The sequence below is a fragment of the Pseudorasbora parva genome, chromosome 19, assembly GCF_024679245.1.
Source record: "Pseudorasbora parva isolate DD20220531a chromosome 19, ASM2467924v1, whole genome shotgun sequence".
Lineage (NCBI taxonomy): Eukaryota > Metazoa > Chordata > Actinopteri > Cypriniformes > Gobionidae > Pseudorasbora > Pseudorasbora parva.
The window spans coordinates 41,470,093-41,488,961 of record NC_090190.1 but is presented as its reverse complement, the minus strand read 5'-3'; the positions used below and the strand labels follow the sequence as shown (position 1 = coordinate 41,488,961).

Here is an 18,869-nt window from a genome sequence, read left to right as displayed (position 1 = left end):
CCTGGTGTGTGTGTGTGTGTTTGTGTTTCCCGCTGCCCTGCTAACGTTAGCGTTGCTCAGAAAGATGAGATGTATACAGTGATGTACTAGCTCTGTTGTGGCTCTCAAATGTGGAAAAGCAAATGGTTCTGGGAAGGCTCCTCAGTCAAACCAACTACTAGCACTGGCTCCGAACTAGCACTGGTTTATTCTGGTAGAAAAGGGGTACAGTAGAATCACCTGGACTCGCTGCGGCCCTGTTTCTCCAGCGGGCGAATCATCTTCCTGATGACGGGCAGTTTGTTGGTGTCGATCACTCGTGTCTCTCCGCTGCTGTATGTGAACTCCAGCGTCCCGTTCCACTCGCCCTGAGCTTTACAAACAACCGTCCCGCTGGAGTTCTGCTTCACCTCTGCACTTACCCTGAAACACACACACACACTTTCATCATTCTTATCACTCCAAGTCTCCTTTAAAGTTAGTTAATTCACCCAAAAATGTAAACTCTGTCATTAATTCCTCCTGTGGTTGGCCAGCCGTCAGACCTCCGTTCATCTTCACACACAGATGAAGATATAGTGTTGAAATTCTGATGGCTCAGAAAGGCCTTCATTGACACCAATGTCATTTCCTCTCTCAAGACCCATAAAGGCACTAAAGTTACAAATCACGTTACAAATCGTTACAAATCACGTTCATAGATGTGGTTATTAACATTACTGTAGTGAAGCAGAGCAGGACCGAGTGTCGTGGAGCTAAACACGGCCGCTGGAGCGATTGTTAAACACACACGGCTCACGAGCACCGGGACTTTTATTATGACGAGACGGGACACAGTCGCCAGGCGCCTGCACTATTTCCGCGTTTCCAGTCATGAGTATAAGGTAAAGCAGCTCTGTTTATCATATTAGATACATTTAAGTGTGTTTAAAATGATGTTATGACGTTACTCCGTGTGTTCGCTCGGCGCTGCTGTGATATGTTCACACTGCTAAGAGTAAAGCGCTTCTGCAGAATAAAACCGAGGGTAGCGCAGATATGACATGATTGACAGGCGACTTCCTCAAACGCTAATCTGACATGTCCCGGTCCTTAGTTAAAATAGCAATTTTCTCACAATTTACAAATAGTTGGAAACATTTGGGATATTGTAGGTACTCAACTGAACAAAATATATAACACTGGCCTAGTGGTTTTTGGATATTTTATTGCAAAAATACTACATAGTGCACCTTTAATAAATCAGTGAATCAAATCAGTGGTTTGAATCATGAATCGATACGCTGTTTCATTAACGCTCCGAGGCTTCAGGAAGAAGTGTTTTGAAATCAGCCCATCACTATATAAGTCATTATTTAGTTTTATTTTGCGCACTAAACTATTCTCATCTCTTCATAAATGATTGTAGAGCCGCTGTAGTGAGATGGGCTTTGTAACGACGTCTTTAGTGCCTTTATGGGTCTTGAGAGAGGAAATGACATTGGTGTCAATGAAGGCCTTTCTGAGCCATCGGATTTCAACACTAATATCTTCATCTGTGTGTGAAGATGAACGGAGGTCTGACGGCTGTCCAACCACAGGAGGAATTAATGACAGGTTTTACATTTTTGGGTGAACTAACCCTTTAAGTATCAGCATAATGCGCTCACATTAACTGAATTTGGGGCACAATACAGTAATTACATTAGGCATCCATGTAATCAGTGTGAAGAATTTTGTCACAGGTAAAAGTCACGCTGAACCAGAGAAAGGTGCTTTTTTTACCTGAGAAATTTTGCTAATGGAACCACACAAGTCCTCGTAGGATGTTCGCATTTACGAGTTGGGAAGTCATAATTAAGGTTAGTTTAAATCACTTTGGTCGGAGCAAGATGACAATGTACCTTTTCTAAATGAAATTCAACAAGATTTCTGTTGTCGCTGTACAAGCAAGACGTGACAATTGGTCACTGCGGTATTAGTCCCGCCCCTCCTAAACTGTGATTGGACAGCTGGGTAAAAAGTGACGGTGATGAGTGCTGCACTTTACCCATTTTTTCAAACTCATTGCGGCAAGAAATTAAAACGGCAAGTTTGTAGCCCTTGTCACGCGTTTTAAATATGTGGTGCTCCCATTGAAAACAATTTATACACTTGACACTTTGGTGGACACACGACCTTAAAGTCAGACGGAAATGTAAGTTGCGCTAGTCTTTTCTTCCCTATCGTGCCGTATATTCGACTAAAACAGCTTCCTAAACAAGAACAAATGTCGGGCGCGGCTTGATTTTGTCTATGGGTAATTGATTGGATGGTGGTGGTTTTCTATTGGTGTATCTCATGTGAGTGACAGGTTGCCCCGCCCTCATCCTCAGAGAAGAGAACGTCACTGACCTGTGAACTTTGCCCCCGTAGAAGGGTTTGGTGTGGAATGTGACGCTGGCCGAGTATCCCGTCTGGACGCAGCTGATGGTGACCTTTCCCCCCAACTCCACCCACGGCACAGTGATGATGGATCGAGCGAACGCGCTCGGGAATGTAAACACGTACTCCTCACCGTGATCCCGCAGGTGTAACACTCCTAAAGGGGCAAAGGTAAAACTGATTACAGAACAGTTTTTTTTTTCTTATATGATGTTACGACCAAGCGGCTCCTCCAGTTTCTCTTGAAGCCAATACGGAAGTGACTTAAACTGTAATTCCTCCAGTGGCCACTAGAGCGGCTGCAGAAGGAGCAGAATCTCATTGAGCTCATGTTAAAATGCCCAACTTTACAGCAGAAAAAAACATGTTTTCAGTCTGGGACAAATTGTGGTTTTGGTCTATACGGCTAATTTTGCTCTTCATGATGACTGTGAGGCGGGTGAATTTTTTTATAACTCATTCCTTTACATTATATAAAGCCTTAAAGTTCTGCATAATTAAGGGCGTGGCCACTGAGTGACAGGTGGATAGCCGTTTATCCGCCGTTTATAGTCATTGCGTCACCTCAGCTCCGCCCACATCCCGCCTCTTTGTCCATTTTCTGTTATCCGGGCATGACACGCTGCCAAGATGGCGACGGCCAGCTCGTCTCTACGCTTCAAAACTGACATGAACACTATGAGTGAAACGTCATGGACACTACGTCTATATTTTTTTTACAGTCTAGGGTTACGACACAATCCCTGTTTTTCCCTATGTATATTGTAAAGATTCTTTAATTTCCTATAGGGGTGACCCCGAATAGTTGAAGATTCAATGCATCAATATGCAGAGCCAGATTTGACCACCGATCTCACAGTCAAATCTTAACGGGTGTTATAAAACGAGGATCACACCATTTTGGCAATATGGGGGTGCTCGATATCTTAAAGACGTGGTGCGGCGCTGAGCTTCGCATCTGGTGTGCGACCCCCTTTAAGCACAATCGGCTGAAGAACGTGCATGTAAACGAACTCAAAGTGTTCTTTATCAAAATGTTCTTTTATATATTTGTGTGATCTTCTGTAGTTCGATCGCGGCTTTAAAATATTATGAGAAATTGTTTTATGAATGTTTATCCACCACATTACCTTTTATTTAAACCTGAATAAGAAAGCCATTGTCAGTTCGTCTGTCAGTGGCAGGCAGTTTTGGTCGCTTTATTAAAAGTTGTTGCTGTGTGCAGTGTGTAAAGGAAAATAAAAATAGTTTTACCCTTCTGCTGACTGGTGTCGTGCCACTCCCAACCCATTCACACACACACACACACAGATGATTCGACTATCAGTCGACTATATAAAGATTCGACAATTCTGATTCGAATGTGTAAATCCTTAGTCGGGGACACCCCTAATTTCCTACAGGAAGAGAGCATCACCCACCTTCTCCCACCATGGAGACGCCGACTGACATTCCCATGAACTTGCTCTTGGTCCAGATGTGAGCGTTGACACACATGCCTGTCTCTGCGCACTCGCAGTAAAACCCAGACACCGGCGGATGATGGGAAACCTGCTCCGCCACGAAACGCACCCTGTAATATTCTGACTCCGCCCCTGCCGCCTCCTGATTGGCCGCATGATTCCTCAGTGGGTGGACATTCTCTCGCGGAACCGCCCACGAGCAGCAGAAGGTCTCGCCCAGCACCGGATTGTAGGGCTTTTTGGCGACGGCGCCCTTTCGTCCTTCATGGAAGGCGGTCATGTAATACTCGACGAAACGCACCATACGCTCCTCCGGCGTGTTTCCCGCAGAGATGGACAGGAACAGGTCCGGGTGCGCCATGAAGTTAGCATACATCTCCAGTAATGAACGCTTCTCCAGGATGAATGTGGGAAGAACAACCTGCACAAACCACACAGAGAGTAAAATTAAAATAATGTTATGTAAGGCGCTGGTATAGATGCATTTTGGTTGATCGGATAACAAGTGGATGAAGCTAAATACAGAAGCCTATTACACAAAACTAGGATAAGGGATTAAGCTGGGATATCTTGGTTATCCTGGCTCAATTTATCCGCTAAAATACAGTTATCTTTCGTTATCGTTCTTGGAGGAATGAGCCTCGTCTACTTGTAATCCGATAAACCGAAACGCATTAATACTTAATAAACACTGCAAAAAATGCTTTTCTTACTTAGTACTTTTGTCTTGTTTCTAGTCTAAACACCTAAAAATTCTTACATTTAAGAAACAGTTACTAGACAAGTAAAAATTATTGTCTTGCTTTGGGGAAAAATAACTCAAAATTAAGAGAGTTTTTGCTTAAAATAAGATTAATAATCTGCCAATGGGGTAAGGAAGATAATGTTGTTTTAAGATTATTTTCCTGACCCTTTTGGCAGAATATTTATCTTATTTTAAAGGGGGCGGTGAAATGCTGTTTCATGCACACTGAGCTTTCCACTGTTAAAGACTTGGATTCCCATCCTAAACATAGACAAAGTTTCAAAAACTAATGTTGGACGTTTGATGGAGTATTTCTGTGTCAAAAATACTCCTTCCGGTTTCTCACAAGTTTCGGCGAGTTTTTTTCGAGTATGGGTCGGCTTGACGTTAAATAGAGCGGAAGGTCCTTGTATGGGCCGTATGGGCTCTTCTCCCGGTAGGGTGCGCGCGCGTGACTAGAGCGAGAGAGAGGATATGCACGCCGTAAACACTGCTCTCGCGCCGCGCTCCACTTTATTCCTATGGGTGACGTCGAGCGACTTCAACGCTTCAGCACAGCATTCTGGGAAGGCAGCGCTGCATTTGAACCGATTTGAACGCAGAAATGACGGGAAGCTTCAAGGCATCGCTTCAGTCGCGTCGCAAAGTGGATTTCCACGAACACTGCTGTCACAGGACTTCACCAAATCATACCAAAGAAGAGCGGTCCTGCTTTGGAAGATGCCGGTGAGTAAATCAACTTCAAATGTCTCTGCTATTGGCTACCGTCGCATGAGTAAACATCAGTAAACGATACGATCGCGTGCTTCGTCATTCAAATGCGCTAACGGTTACTCCATTGTTGTTCTGTATAACGTTACACTATTCTGACTCTGACGTGCAAAACCGTTTTGCTTGCTACCTCTAAGGTCTAGTCACATACAATAGTCCATAAACCGAATCATGTCCTCATAAACTGCACACAAAGGCCCCTAAATACAGTACATACCACAGAGACGGACGTCCTGATGTTGCCGTTTCTCCTGTTCAATTTATTTCAGCCTCAGATTTGATTGTGGATCATTATCTGTATTAGCTGAGATAGATGGGTTTCTCCACGCTTGAGGACGTCACCGCTTTGCGCGCTTGTCATTCTTTAGCTCCGCCCACACGATACGCCTCCAGGCGCTCGGTTTTTTCCGGAAAGACTCGGTACAGCCCATATTTCTTTTATAAATATGATAAAACTAAAGACTTTTCGGAGATTTGAAGGATGCAATACTACTCTATAGGTACTCAAGATTGACATGAGATTGACTGAAACTGAGTGTTTCACCCCCCCCTTTAAGCAAAAACTCTCTTCATTTTGAGTTATTTTTCCCCAAAACAAGACAATTACTTTTGCTTGTCTAGTAAATACTTATTTTTTTAAAGAATTTTTAGGTGTTTGGACTAGAAACAAGACAAAAATACTAAGTAAGAAAAGCATTTTTTGCAGTGCTGGGCCTGATGCTCCTGTGTTGTGTAGGTCATGCACACCCGTGTGAGGTCCATGCCGAGTTTGAGCTGAGACAGCAGATGCAGAATGACACTCCTCTGGTCCTCCAACACACCCAGATCTTCTTCAGAATTACTGTCTGAATCCATCACCTCCTCATCAGGAGGAATCACCTCCATCCCCTCCTGCTGCAAACACACACACACACACACACCACACGGCCGTATATGCATTATACTTAATGTCATTCCAGACCACAGTAAAGCTTGGAACATACTCTGCAAGAACAAAGACATTTGTTTGTTTTCTTGAGATGGCAAGAACAAGAACAAAGTTCATTCTTGCCAGTACAGTCCATACTTCACGAGAAAAGCAGGTGCCGATCATCTGCGTTTCTCCGCATTTACACGCCCACTTTAAATGTCTGCCCAATCACATGATGGTTCTCGGACACTCGCAAGAAAAAGGTTTCTCCCGGATGATGTGTCGAGAACAAGCTGCGAGAACTCCCAAACCAGGGCTGCGAGAACAAAATGACTTTATTTTGTTCTCGCAGCCCTTGGAGCGAGAACTTATTTCTCTGTTCTCGTGGAGTATGTTGAAGCCTTTAAGTGGTCTTACCTCTGTGTTCTGCAGCAGGTTTTTCTTCCCGAGGGAGGGCGAGGGCTCTGTGGAGCTCAGGGTAGCAGTACTGCCATTCCTTAGACCCTCTTCTGAGGGCGACTTTGGGACGGCCCATACAGGAACATTATCTGCAGGAATGAAAAGCACATGACCAGCGGTCAGAAGTTACACAACACGCCCAAACTCAAAACCTGATCAATTAGTGACCTTCAGTCTCTCAGTGCTGATGACCCTTTGCTGAAAAGGCCAGCGTAAACCAAGCCTAAGATGGGCGACAGAGTTTAACTGGTTAACAAATGCCACAATGCAAAATGCTTTCCTTACTCAGTATTTTTGTCGTTTCTATAGTCCAAACATCTACAAATTCTTAAAACAAGAAGTATTTACTCGACACACAAAAGTAATTGTCTTGTTTTGGGAAAAATAACTCAAAATTAAGAGAGTTTTTGCTTAAAGGGGCGGTGAAATGCTGTTTCATGCATACTGAGCTTTTTACACCTTTAAAGACTTGGATTCCCATCCTAAACATAGACAAAGTTTCAAAAACTAATGTTGGACGTTTGATGGAGTATTTCTGTGTTAAAAATACTCCTTCCGGTTTCTCACAAGTTTCGGCGAGTTTTTTTCGAGTATGGGCTTGACGTTAATAGAGCGGAAGGTCCTTGTATGGGCCGTACGGGCTCTTCTCCCGGAAGGGTGCGCGCGCGTGACTAGAGCGAGAGAGAGGAAATGCACGCCCGTAAACACTCTCAGCTGCAGATCCAGTCGTCCGTGAACACTTCTGTCGCGCCGCGCTCCACTTTATTCCTATGGGTGACGTCGAGCGACTTCAACGCTTCAGCACAGCATTCCGGGAAGGCAGCGCTGCATTTGAACCGATTTGAACGCAGAAATGACGGGAAGCTTCAAGGCATCGCTTCAGTCGCGTCGCAAAGTGGATCTCCACGGTCACTGCTGTCAGGACTTCACCAAATCATACCAAAGAAGTGTGTTTTTAACAGAGCGGTCCTGCTTTGGAAGATGCCGGTGAGTAAATCAACTTCAAATGTCTCTGCTATTGGCTACCGTCGCATGAGTAAACATCAGTAAACGATACGATCGCGTGCTTCGTCATTCAAATGCGCTAACGGTTACTCCATTGTTGTTCTGTATAACGTTACACTATTCTGACTCTGACGTGCAAAACTGTTTTGCTTGCTACCTCTAAGGTCTAGTCACATACAATAGTCCATAAACCGAATCATGTCCTCATAAACTGCACACAAAGGCCCCTAAATACAGTCCATACCACAGAGACGGACATCCTGATGTTGCCGTTTCTTCTGTTCAATTTATTTCAGCCTCAGATTTGATTGTGGATCATTATCTGTATTAGCTGAGATCGATAGCAAGGGTTTCTCCACGCTTGAGGACGTCACCGCTTTGCGCGCTTGTCATTCTTTAGCTCCGCCCACACCATACGCCTCCAGGCACTCGTTTTTTTCCGGAAAGACTCGGTACAGCCCATATTTCTTTTATAAATATGATAAAACTAAAGACTTTTCGGAGATTTGAAGGATGCAATACTACTCTATAGGTACTCAAGATTGACATGAGATTGACTGAAACTGAGTGTTTCACCCCCCCTTTAAAATAAGATAAATAATCTGCCAATGGGGTGAGTAAAATAATCTTAAAACATTATTTTTCTTACCCCACTGGCAGATTATTTATCTTATTTTAAGCAAAAACTCTTTTAATTTTGAGTTATTTTTCCCAAAACAAGACAATAATTTTTACTTGTCTGGTAAATGTATCTTAATGTAAGAATTTTTAGATATTTTGACTAGAAATAAGACAAAAATACAAAGTAAGGAAAGCGTTTTTTGCAGTGCATCAAACTAGAACTGCCTGACTAGTGGAAACCAGATAAAACCAGCAAACCACCAGTTTTTTTCAGCAGGGGTAGGAAAGGAACCACACCTTTCAGTACAAACATCTGCTGCTTTGACCTTCACATGAAAAGCATGTGTACCAATACCAACATATTATTAATTTTTACAAACATAACCAATTCATTTCATATGAATTAAAAACTTCTGAGGGTCTGGCAGCCATTCAGTGTGTTGTGAAAAGATGTGAGAGGGTCTTTAAGCTCTTGTACTGATGCACAAACATCTCATAAATTCTCGTGACGTCAGGATCAAAGCATCATCAGGGCTGGATGAACTTGGCATCTGCTCTTATTATATTTCTTATGTCAGATGTCAAGTTTTCCCTACATTCAGACAGATTCAGCCATGTACAACTTATCACAGAGATGTATAAATACAGCTCATCTCTGAGATTTGGGCGCTCTTGTAGATTATTGACCTTTAAATAAAAATAATATTACATTTACAAATTTTATCCAAAGTAACTTGCACTGCATTCAAACGACACATCTGATCATAAATAAAAAAACAAAGACATAGTTTACCTGTCTCTTTCCAGGAATATATATATAGGATAATATATATATAAAAGCAAGAAATAATGTAGAGCAAGGCCCACTCAACATCAACATTGAGCATAACTTTAGATTAATTCTGTAATTTCTCAAACTGCTGAGGGGAAATCATCACACAGACCATGCAGAGAAACATCCATGCACGAACGAGAACAGAATATGTGCAATGCTCTGGCGAATCATTGTGATGAAAAGCAAACGGATCATGCAGACAAGACAAAATCTGTATTTACCTGATTGGCGTTTCTCTCTTGTTTGGATCTGCAGGTCCCTTGTCAGAGTCACACCCATTCACACTCCCATCTGTCAGAGCCCCACCCCTGCCCAAGACACGCCCACTCATAGCCCCTGCCCAAGACACGCCCACTCACACTCCCATCTGTCAGAGCCCCGCCCCAGTCCAAGACACGCCCACTCACACTCCCATCTGTCAGAGCCCCACCCCTGCCCAAGACACGCCCACTCATAGCCCCTGCCCAAGACACGCCCACTCACACTCCCATCTGTCAGAGCCTCACCCCAGTTCAAGACACGCCCAATCATAGCCCAACCCTGTTCAAGACACGCCCACTCACTCCCCTCTGTTAGAGCCCTGCCCCATTCAAGACATGCCCACTCATAGCTCCGCCCATGTTCAAGACACAACCGTTCACACTCCCCTCTGTTAGAGACCCGCCCCTGTTCAAGACACGCCCACTCACTCCCCTCTGTTAGAGCCCTGTCCCCATTCAAGACATGCCCACTCATAGCTCCGCCCATGTTAAAGACACACCCGTTCACACTCCCCTCTGTTAGAGACCCGCCCCTGTTCAAGACACGCCCACTCACTCCCCTCTGTTAGAGCCCTGTCCCCATTCAAGACATGCCCACTCATAGCTCCGCCCATGTTAAAGACACACCCGTTCACACTCCCCTCTGTTAGAGACCCGCCCCTGTTCAAGACACGCCCACTCACTCCCCTCTGTTAGAGCCCCACCCCCATTCAAAACATGCCCAATCATAGCCCCGCCCATGTTCAAGACACACCCATTCACACTCCCCTCTGTTAGAGCCCCGCCTCCGTTCAAGACACGCCCATTCACACTCCCCTCTGTTAGAGCCCCGCCTCCGTTCAAGACACGCCCATTCACACTCCCCTCTGTTAGAGCCCCGCCTCCGTTCAAGACACGCCCACTCACACTCCCCTCTGTTAGAGCCCCGCCTCCGTTCAAGACACGCCCATTCACACTCCCCTCTGTTAGAGCCCCGCCTCCTTTCAAGACACGCCCATTCAAAATCCCTCTCTTAGAGCCCCGCCCCCATTCAAGACACACCCATCCACATGCCCCTCTGTTAGAGCCCCGCCTCCGTTCAAGACACGCCCATTCAAACTCCCTCTCTTAGAGCCCCGCCCCCATTCAAGACACGCCCATCCATACGCCCCTCTGTCAGAGCCCCGCCCGTGTCAAAGACACACCCACTCATACTGTCCTTCGGATGAGACGTTACACCGAGGTCCTGACTCTCTGTGGTCAATAAAAATCCCAGGATGTCCTTCAGAAAAAAAGAGTAGGGATGTAAACCCGGCATCCTGGCCAAATTTGCCCATTGGCTTCTGTCCATCATGGCCCCCTAATCGTCCCCATATCCTGATTGGCTTCATCACTCTCCACCAATCAGCTGGTGTGTGGTGAGCGTTCTGGCGCAATATGGCTGCCGTCGCATCATCCAGGTGGTGCTGCACATTGGTGGTGGTTGAGGAGTCTCTCCAACCTTTCATGTAAAGTGTTTTGAGTGCCTTGAAAAGTGCTATATTAATGTAACAAATTAATTGATTATAGCGACCTTCCCCTCATTACATATAACTAGCCCCTAATAGACCTCAGTCAGAGATCAAAGGTATCATCTTAATTTTAATTAAATGAATTAATTTCTGTAACATCAGAAACACTCTGGACACGATCAGTTTTGGAGTCATGATGTTAGTCCATCCAGTTTATACCAATAGAGTCTCATTTTCACCTCAATTTGAAGCATACAGGGCGAGAGAGGAACAAAAATATATTTTACAAAAGAAAAACGGCAATAAACGAAGGATGAAATTAAAGAAACACAAGAAACAGAACCTGAGATCTGAAGATCAACATTCAGAAATAAACATACAATATTCAGACCAGGAACAGTCCTTCAGCTCCTCTTGCGTTTCTCCTCAAACGTGTCCATTCATGTCAAGGAGTTCTCGTTTTGCAACATGAAAAAAGCTCAAACATAAAACAAAATCAAATATAAAATCATGGCGATTGATCTTGCCGCCCGGAGCGAAGCACCTGAGTCCATGTCAGGGTCGATCTGAAAAGTTTTATTGGATCCACTGTGTCGGTCGAGTTTTCAGGCACCTGTGTGTTTCTTTGGCATGTGGTTCATCCAGCATTGAAAAGCATCAGGAATCAGATTCAAACACTCAAACGAATCATGCATTAAGAGACGGATTCACCCGCGTTACACACTCAAGCACAAATACAAATGATACAACCAGGCACAGAACCGAATGAACAAATGAAGAACCAAATACAGATGAACTCACACAGACACTGAGCATGCAAACAGCCCTTCAGCAGCATTTATTGCAAACGTTTAGCTGCATGGGCCCCGTTATATACGGACAGGAGCCGCAGTCGACCTCGCCCTGATCTTTGGCCGGCTCAGTCTGTGGGGCGTCCGTGTCGGACTCACCGCGGTTGAGACCCGGCTGAGTGCGGGCCTGTCCGGTGCTCTGCTGTAATAGAGTCAGGCACTCTCCCAGGCAGCTCAGTGTGGCGGCAGACGTGGCTTTCAGAAGAAGAAGGTCCTGATCCAGGCAGGACAGCGATCCTCTCGCCGGCAGGGACTCGATGGACTCGACCAGACTCTTCTGCTGACCCTCGGCCTGCGTCATTACCTGGAGAAACGAGGACGGTTCTGTTATGGTAAATGTAATCACTGATGAAGAATATTGATTATTTAGAGTGTGTTTGCATTCATACAGGAGCTAATATGTGTGTCACACTTCTGTGCTGTGTTTAACACTCTTTCCATGTGTGGAAAACTACTGAGAGGGATTGTTTTGACAATGGGGGTGTAAGAGATTGTGACTTCTGTTATGTGACTTCAGTGCAGGCACTGATGACTGTGTTGACTGTGGCTCTTTCTTGCAAGAAGTAAACCTTTAAAGATAATCGGCTAATGTTTGTCTCTTATTCAGTAAAGTGACAGAGTTAATAATTTTGCCATTACAGTTCTTACAGCTGTAGACCAGCAGGTGGCGCCGTTCAGCTCTACTAACTACAGCACAATGATGATTGTTGATGAACTTTAAAGAGGTGATGAATTGAGGAATCAACTTTCCCTTGCGCTTTTGATATATAAAAGGTCATGGTAATATAAGATTATCCTGTAAGTTTCAGAGCTGAAAACTTCATTGTTAGTCAAAGTAAAGGTTTTATAGACACCAGGCCCAGAAAACGATCGTGTGCGCATCTTGACATCATCGCGCGATGAAAACCGCCTCTACAGAATAATAAGCACGTCTAATTTAGTAGCCCCACCCACCGACTCATCTAACCGCCCACCAACTCGTCTAATTCAGTAGCCCCGCCCACCAACTCATCTAATTCAGTAGCCCCGCCCACCGGCTCATCTAATTCAGTAACCCTGCCCACCTATTCGTCTAATTCATTAGCCCCGCCCACCGGCTCATCTAATTCAGTAACCCTGCCCACCGACTCGTCTAATTCAGTAGCCCCGGCCACCGACTCGTCTAATTCATTAGCCCCGCACACCAACTCATCTAATTGAGTAGCCCTGCCCACCGTCTCGTCTAATTCAGTAGCCCCGCCCACCAACTCATCTAATTCAGTAGCCCCGCCCAGCGGCTCATGTAATTCAGTAACCCTGCCCACCTATTCGTCTAATTCAGTAGCCCCGCCCACCGACTCATCTAATTCAGTAGCCCCGCCCACCGACTCATCTAATTCAGTAGCCCCGCCCACCGACTCATCGGATCAAAGTAGCCAGCAGCAATAAACGTGCTGAAGAAGATAGCAAGATATTGTGGAAGAACACAGTCGCTGCATAAGCTTCCTTCAGATCCTAATATTAGGAATGTCTGATTTTTATTTTTAATGAAGTTCCAGCTCACGTGGGGAAGACCATATACGTGTTCGCTTCATTTAACTGCGGAATGGTTTGTTAACAAGTCTCTTAATTTGCAGACCTATTGAGATTAAAACACAACGCTGTGCTTCTATATTGGATCCGACAGGAATGGTGCCACACACTTATGTGAGTAAAACGTCTTTTTTATATGTAAAAGTAGTCCCGGGGCTGTGTGTTTTCCAGACAGGCTACCAAAACATATGCCCGTCGGCAGGCGGGTGATGAATCATCTGAGAATGATCAGTGAAGGATCAGTGACACTGAAGACTGGAGTAATGATGATAAATTCAGCTTTGATCACAGGAATAAATCACACTTTACTGTATATTCACACAGAGAACAGATGGTTTACACTGGAGGAATATTGTTTTATTGTATTTTTGATCATTAACGTGAAATCAAAATGGATGACTTTCTTGCTTTCGTTCTTGGCATGTTATTATAAAGAATAAAAGTCTTGTTTATCCTAATCTTTCATCAAACGTTCTTTGGTTTAATGGAGGGCTGAGTGTTGAGCTGAAGTCGAGGTGGATGATCGCGCGAGTCAATGTTTCCGCTGACGCACGACTTTAATTCACTAAATGATATTCTGGCACAGAACTCAGAACTGAGAGACATCTCTGATGCATTCTGTCAAATGAAGTAGAATTAGTTAGGTCACATATTTACATTCATGCATTTGCAGAAGCTTTTATCATTAATAAAATGCGTACCCTAAATTCAATGGAAGTCGCTTCGGATAAAAGCATCTGCACACGCATAAGTGCATAAATGTAAATATACATTTAAATATATAAATAAATATATAAAGGCTGCAAGTGTTTTAATATTCATTATGAATTACCGTAGACGTGGATAATGCAACATACAGTGCATCATGATATTAATAAGCCATGTTTAAAATGCACACGCATACATTTGATTTTATGCAGGATTAAATTCTTAATTCCCTAGAACACATTTTTTATGTTGATATTTATTATTTATTATAAAGATAGTGCTAAATGAAAATAGTTTAATCTGATGATTTGATGGTTGATTGTTTTGACATTATTCCATTTCTACATTTCAATAATATTAATTGAATAATAATTAATATAATTATTCTCAGTGATAATTAATTATATATTAATATATATTATTTTTTAAATATTATTATATATTAATATTATATAAATATTAAAATATTATATTATATATTAATATTATAATTATAATTAAATATATGTGTGTGTATGGTGTATAATTATTATGTATATATAAATAAATACACGCAAATGCATGTATAGATTTCAGAAACATGTTATATTTATATCTAAAATATTTGTATATATAAGAATTTATAAGGTTATATAAGAAGAATTATATATATATATATATATATATACACAGTAAATACCCATGCAAATATTTCTTCTCAAATATTTTTTCCACATGAAGAAGTGCATATTTATATATACATAATAATAATACACAGTACACACACACACACACACACACACACACACACACACACACACACACACACACACACACACACACACACACACACACACACACACATATATTACATAATCGCAAACATTTATTTTGGATTAATTAATCGTGACCTGGCACTAGTTTATATTATATTATATTATATTATATTATATTATATTATATTATATTATATTATATTATATTATATTATATTATATTACGATCATGGTGTCACTATTGTACTAATTAAAATGAGTTTTTTTGAGAAATTAAAAAATGCAGAATGTTTCCTGTGATGAGCAGGATTAGGGGCTGTGTGTGTGTGTGTGTGTGTGTGTGTGTGTGTGTGTGTGTGTGTGTGTGTGTGTGTGTGTGTGTGTGTGTGTGTGTGTGTGTGTGTGATGGGTAGGTTTAGGGGTAGGGGCAGTGTAAGGGGATGAATACGGTTTGTACAGTATAAAAACCATTACGCCTATGGAATGTCCCCACATTTCACAAAAACAAACGTGTGTGTGTGTGTCTGACCTCTTTGACCTCCAGGAGGCGCTGTGGGTACAGGTTTTTGGCACGGCGGGCGGCCGCAGGCGACTTGTGGTGTGTGATGGTGACGATGTTGCTCGGAGGCCCGAGGTGAGGAAGATGCCTCTGAGGCGCAGGAGAGGAAGACGGAGGGAGGTGAGGAAGAAGAGAGAAGCTGCGCGTGCGTCCCGATGAGCCCTGAGACAGAGTGAGACGCAGTGAAGGAGCTCAACATATTCACACACACACACACACACACACACACACACACACACACACACACACACACACACACACACACACACACACACACACACACACACACACATCAGCAGAGCTCCTGTTCATCAGTGAATGGTGGAGGAAAACTCGTTTTATTGGTAACGTATAAATCAAGTCTAGACGTGACGATTAACAAAAGGCCTTCAGTGTGTGTGTGTGTGTGTGTGTGTCCTTGTTTATAAAACATTGTGTGATAATATAATGCCCCCAAATGTCCCCACAATGTAATATAAGCCTGAGATCAGCAGCCAGTGATCCCCACAATGTAAAAGGATGCATTAACATACTAAATGATGTTTTTTTGAGAAAGTAAAAATGCAGAATGTTTCCTGTGATGGGTAGTTTTAGGGGCAGTGTGTGTGTGTGTGTTATGGGTAGGTTCAGAGGCAGGGCAGTGTGTGTGTGTGTGTGTGTGTGTGTGTGTATGTGTGTGTGTGTGTGTAAGGGGTAGGTTTAGAGGCAGAGGCAGGGCAGGGCAGTGTGTGTGTGTGTGTGTGTGTGTGCGTGTAATGGGTAGGTTTAGGGGCAGGGGCAGGGCAGGGCAGTGTGTGTGTGTGTGTGTGTGTGTGTGTGTAATGGGTAGGTTGAGGGGCAGAGGCAGGGCTGTGTGTGTGTGTGTGTGTGTATGTGATGGGTTGGTTTAGGGGTAGGGGCAGTGTAGTGTAAAATCCATTACGCCTATGGAAAGTACCCACAATTCCCAAAAACGCAACATATTTGTGTGTGTGTGTGTTTTACCTGTGCGTCCAGTGTGTTCTGCGTTCGGTCAACACACAGATTCTCATCACAGTCTTTGAGTTTCCTCAACTGTAAAGGACAGATCAGAAACTTACTTTAGACCAGCGGCTCAAGACGACTGTGTGTGTGTGTTTGTGCGCGTGTTGCATGTGCATGTGCGTGTCCGTGTGTGTTTGCGTGCGTGCGTGTGTGTGTGTGAGTGTGTGCATGTGTGCACCTTGGCGCTGCTGTCAGAGTGGCGTCTGGTACAGGCCTGTATCTGCGTCATCCACAGCTGCTGTTCTGTGGCGTCCACCGCTGGCTCAGAGGAATTATGAAAGGAAACGAGAGAGTGAAAGTAAATATGCAAAGTATTAATGCATTATATAGTTACCATGGCAACCGCTTAAAACATCCCTAATTGGATGGGTTTTATGAACTCAGTCACACTCTCACTCACTCACTCACATACACACACACACACACACACACACTCTCACTCACACACTCACTCACACACTGAGACACACATACACACACACACTCACTCACACACTGACTCACACACTCACTCACTTACACACTAACACACCCAAAGATCAGAAAAAAGTGTTTACTAAAAATATAACAGATATATAAATTAAAAAACTGTGTCGTAATGTTTTCTCAAATGATATTGCACTAATGCACACAAAACCACAGTTATTAATTTTGTTTATTGGACCAGCAGACATTACAGAAAATATGATGATCTAAACTGGTAATATTGGAAATATTTCAGACACAAGACTAAAAATGAAAGGGAAGGAACATTACAGGACAGGCACTGATACTGCATTCAGTCCTATAGCAGAAAACTGACGCTGAGTAGAGTATATACACCGATCAGGCATAACATTATGACCGGTGAAGTGACTAACACTGATGATCTCTTCATCACGGCTCCTGTTAGTGGGCGGGATATATTAGGCTGCAAGTGAACATTTTGTCCTCAAAGTTGATGTGTTAGAAGCAGGAAAAATGGGCAAGCGTAAGGATTTGAGCGAGTTTGACAAAGACGACTGGGTCAGAGCATCTCCAAAAAAACATTTTCTTTTACATGTGTATGGCCGGGTGAGTGTGTGTGTGTGTGTGTGTGTGTGTGTGTGTGTGTGTGTGTGTGGCTTACCTGGGGAACACATGGCCCCAGGATGCACTATGGGAAGAAGACAAGCCGGCGGAGGCAGTGTGACGCTTTGGGCAATGTTCTGCTGGGAAACCTTGGGTCCTCCATCCATGTGGATGTTACTTCGACACGCTCCACCTACCTAAGCATTGCTGAGACCATGTTCAGCCTTTGATGGAAACGGTATTCTGGTGGCTGTGGCTCTTCCAGCAGGATAATGCTCCTGACACAAAGCACAAATGCTTCAGGAATGGTTTGAGGAGCACAACAGCGAGTTTGAGGCGTTGACTCTGCCTCCAGATTCCCCAGATCTCAATCCAATTGAGCATCTGTGGGATGAGCTGAACAAACAAGTCTGATCCATGGAGGCCCCACCTCACAACTTACGGGACTTAGAGGATCTGCTGCTAACATATTGGTGCCAGATACCACAGCACACCCTCAGGGGTCAGGGGGACCAAACACAACATTAGGTCATAATGCTATGTCTGATTGGTGTATATATATATCAAGGGGGTAATCTAGCGCTCGGAAAGCGTTCCACCCATAGGGGCGGCCATTGCTAACCAAGCCATCACCTGCTGTTAGCATCTCATTGACTCCCATTCATTCTTGAGTCACTTTGACAGTGAATAACTTTACATCTGAGGCGTTTAAAGACTCCATTTGTCCATTGTTTATTTCTAAAGAAACACGACAATGAATAAAAGGCTCCATTACCTTGTATCTTACACTATCGCCCCGCAGAAGCTGTTTTTGTAAAAATAGGCTAACGATTGTGTCATAACCAACGCGACTCTGTCGCACAGTTTAGAAATTACCGTATAGACCTGAGGAGACGCTCGCAGGCAATCTTTTACTGTCTATGAGGCAGTCGGGGGGACGTGGAGACATAAAGTCTGATAAAGTCAAGGGGGAAGAATGGGGAGAAGCCCATAGTGAGCCAAAAGCAACGGGAGAAAATATTTAAACAACGTGATTCAGATTTCACTTTCCACATCTACTAGAAGACCTCCAGCTGTCAGACAGGAGGCTCACGTCACGTCATCCGCCGTTGAAGTCAATGGGGTCGCTGTGTCCATTTCTTTTACTGTCTGTTATATATATAACCACTTTGGACCAGCTAGAACAGCTCTCAAACCTACAGTAATTACCTAGAGGCCCTTGCGGCGGCAGCAGTGAGTAGATCCTCTGAGAGTCAAAGTGGCAGATGTTCCCATTTCTTAAATGGATTTTCTCACTCACGCTGCATCACCGTCATCACAATCAGATTAAAGCTCAATCTTATGACGTGTGGAGAGCGCTCGTGATGTCACTGACACCAACTCCTGCATTAAAACATGAATTCCCTGAAC

General features: G+C 43.8%; 1 protein-coding gene across 2 annotated transcripts in view; it reads right to left on the bottom strand.

Annotated features, from left to right (window-relative positions):
* The window catches only part of LOC137048474 (oxysterol-binding protein-related protein 10), a 37,687-nt gene that overhangs the window by 4,914 nt on the left and 13,904 nt on the right, over positions 1 to 18,869 (bottom strand). Inside the window, exons 3-11 of one of the 2 annotated variants that reach the window (XM_067426641.1) lie at positions 16,588 to 16,667; positions 16,371 to 16,439; positions 15,357 to 15,548; positions 11,892 to 12,096; positions 6,689 to 6,819; positions 6,109 to 6,255; positions 3,804 to 4,266; positions 2,353 to 2,539; positions 220 to 402 (exon numbers count right to left, since the gene is read on the bottom strand). In XM_067426641.1, coding sequence (XP_067282742.1) covers positions 220 to 402; positions 2,353 to 2,539; positions 3,804 to 4,266; positions 6,109 to 6,255; positions 6,689 to 6,819; positions 11,892 to 12,096; positions 15,357 to 15,548; positions 16,371 to 16,439; positions 16,588 to 16,667 — 1,657 coding nt within the window. The remainder of the gene's footprint in view (positions 1 to 219; positions 403 to 2,352; positions 2,540 to 3,803; positions 4,267 to 6,108; positions 6,256 to 6,688; positions 6,820 to 11,891; positions 12,097 to 15,356; positions 15,549 to 16,370; positions 16,440 to 16,587; positions 16,668 to 18,869) is intronic. The other variant, XM_067426642.1, reaches the window with a different exon arrangement.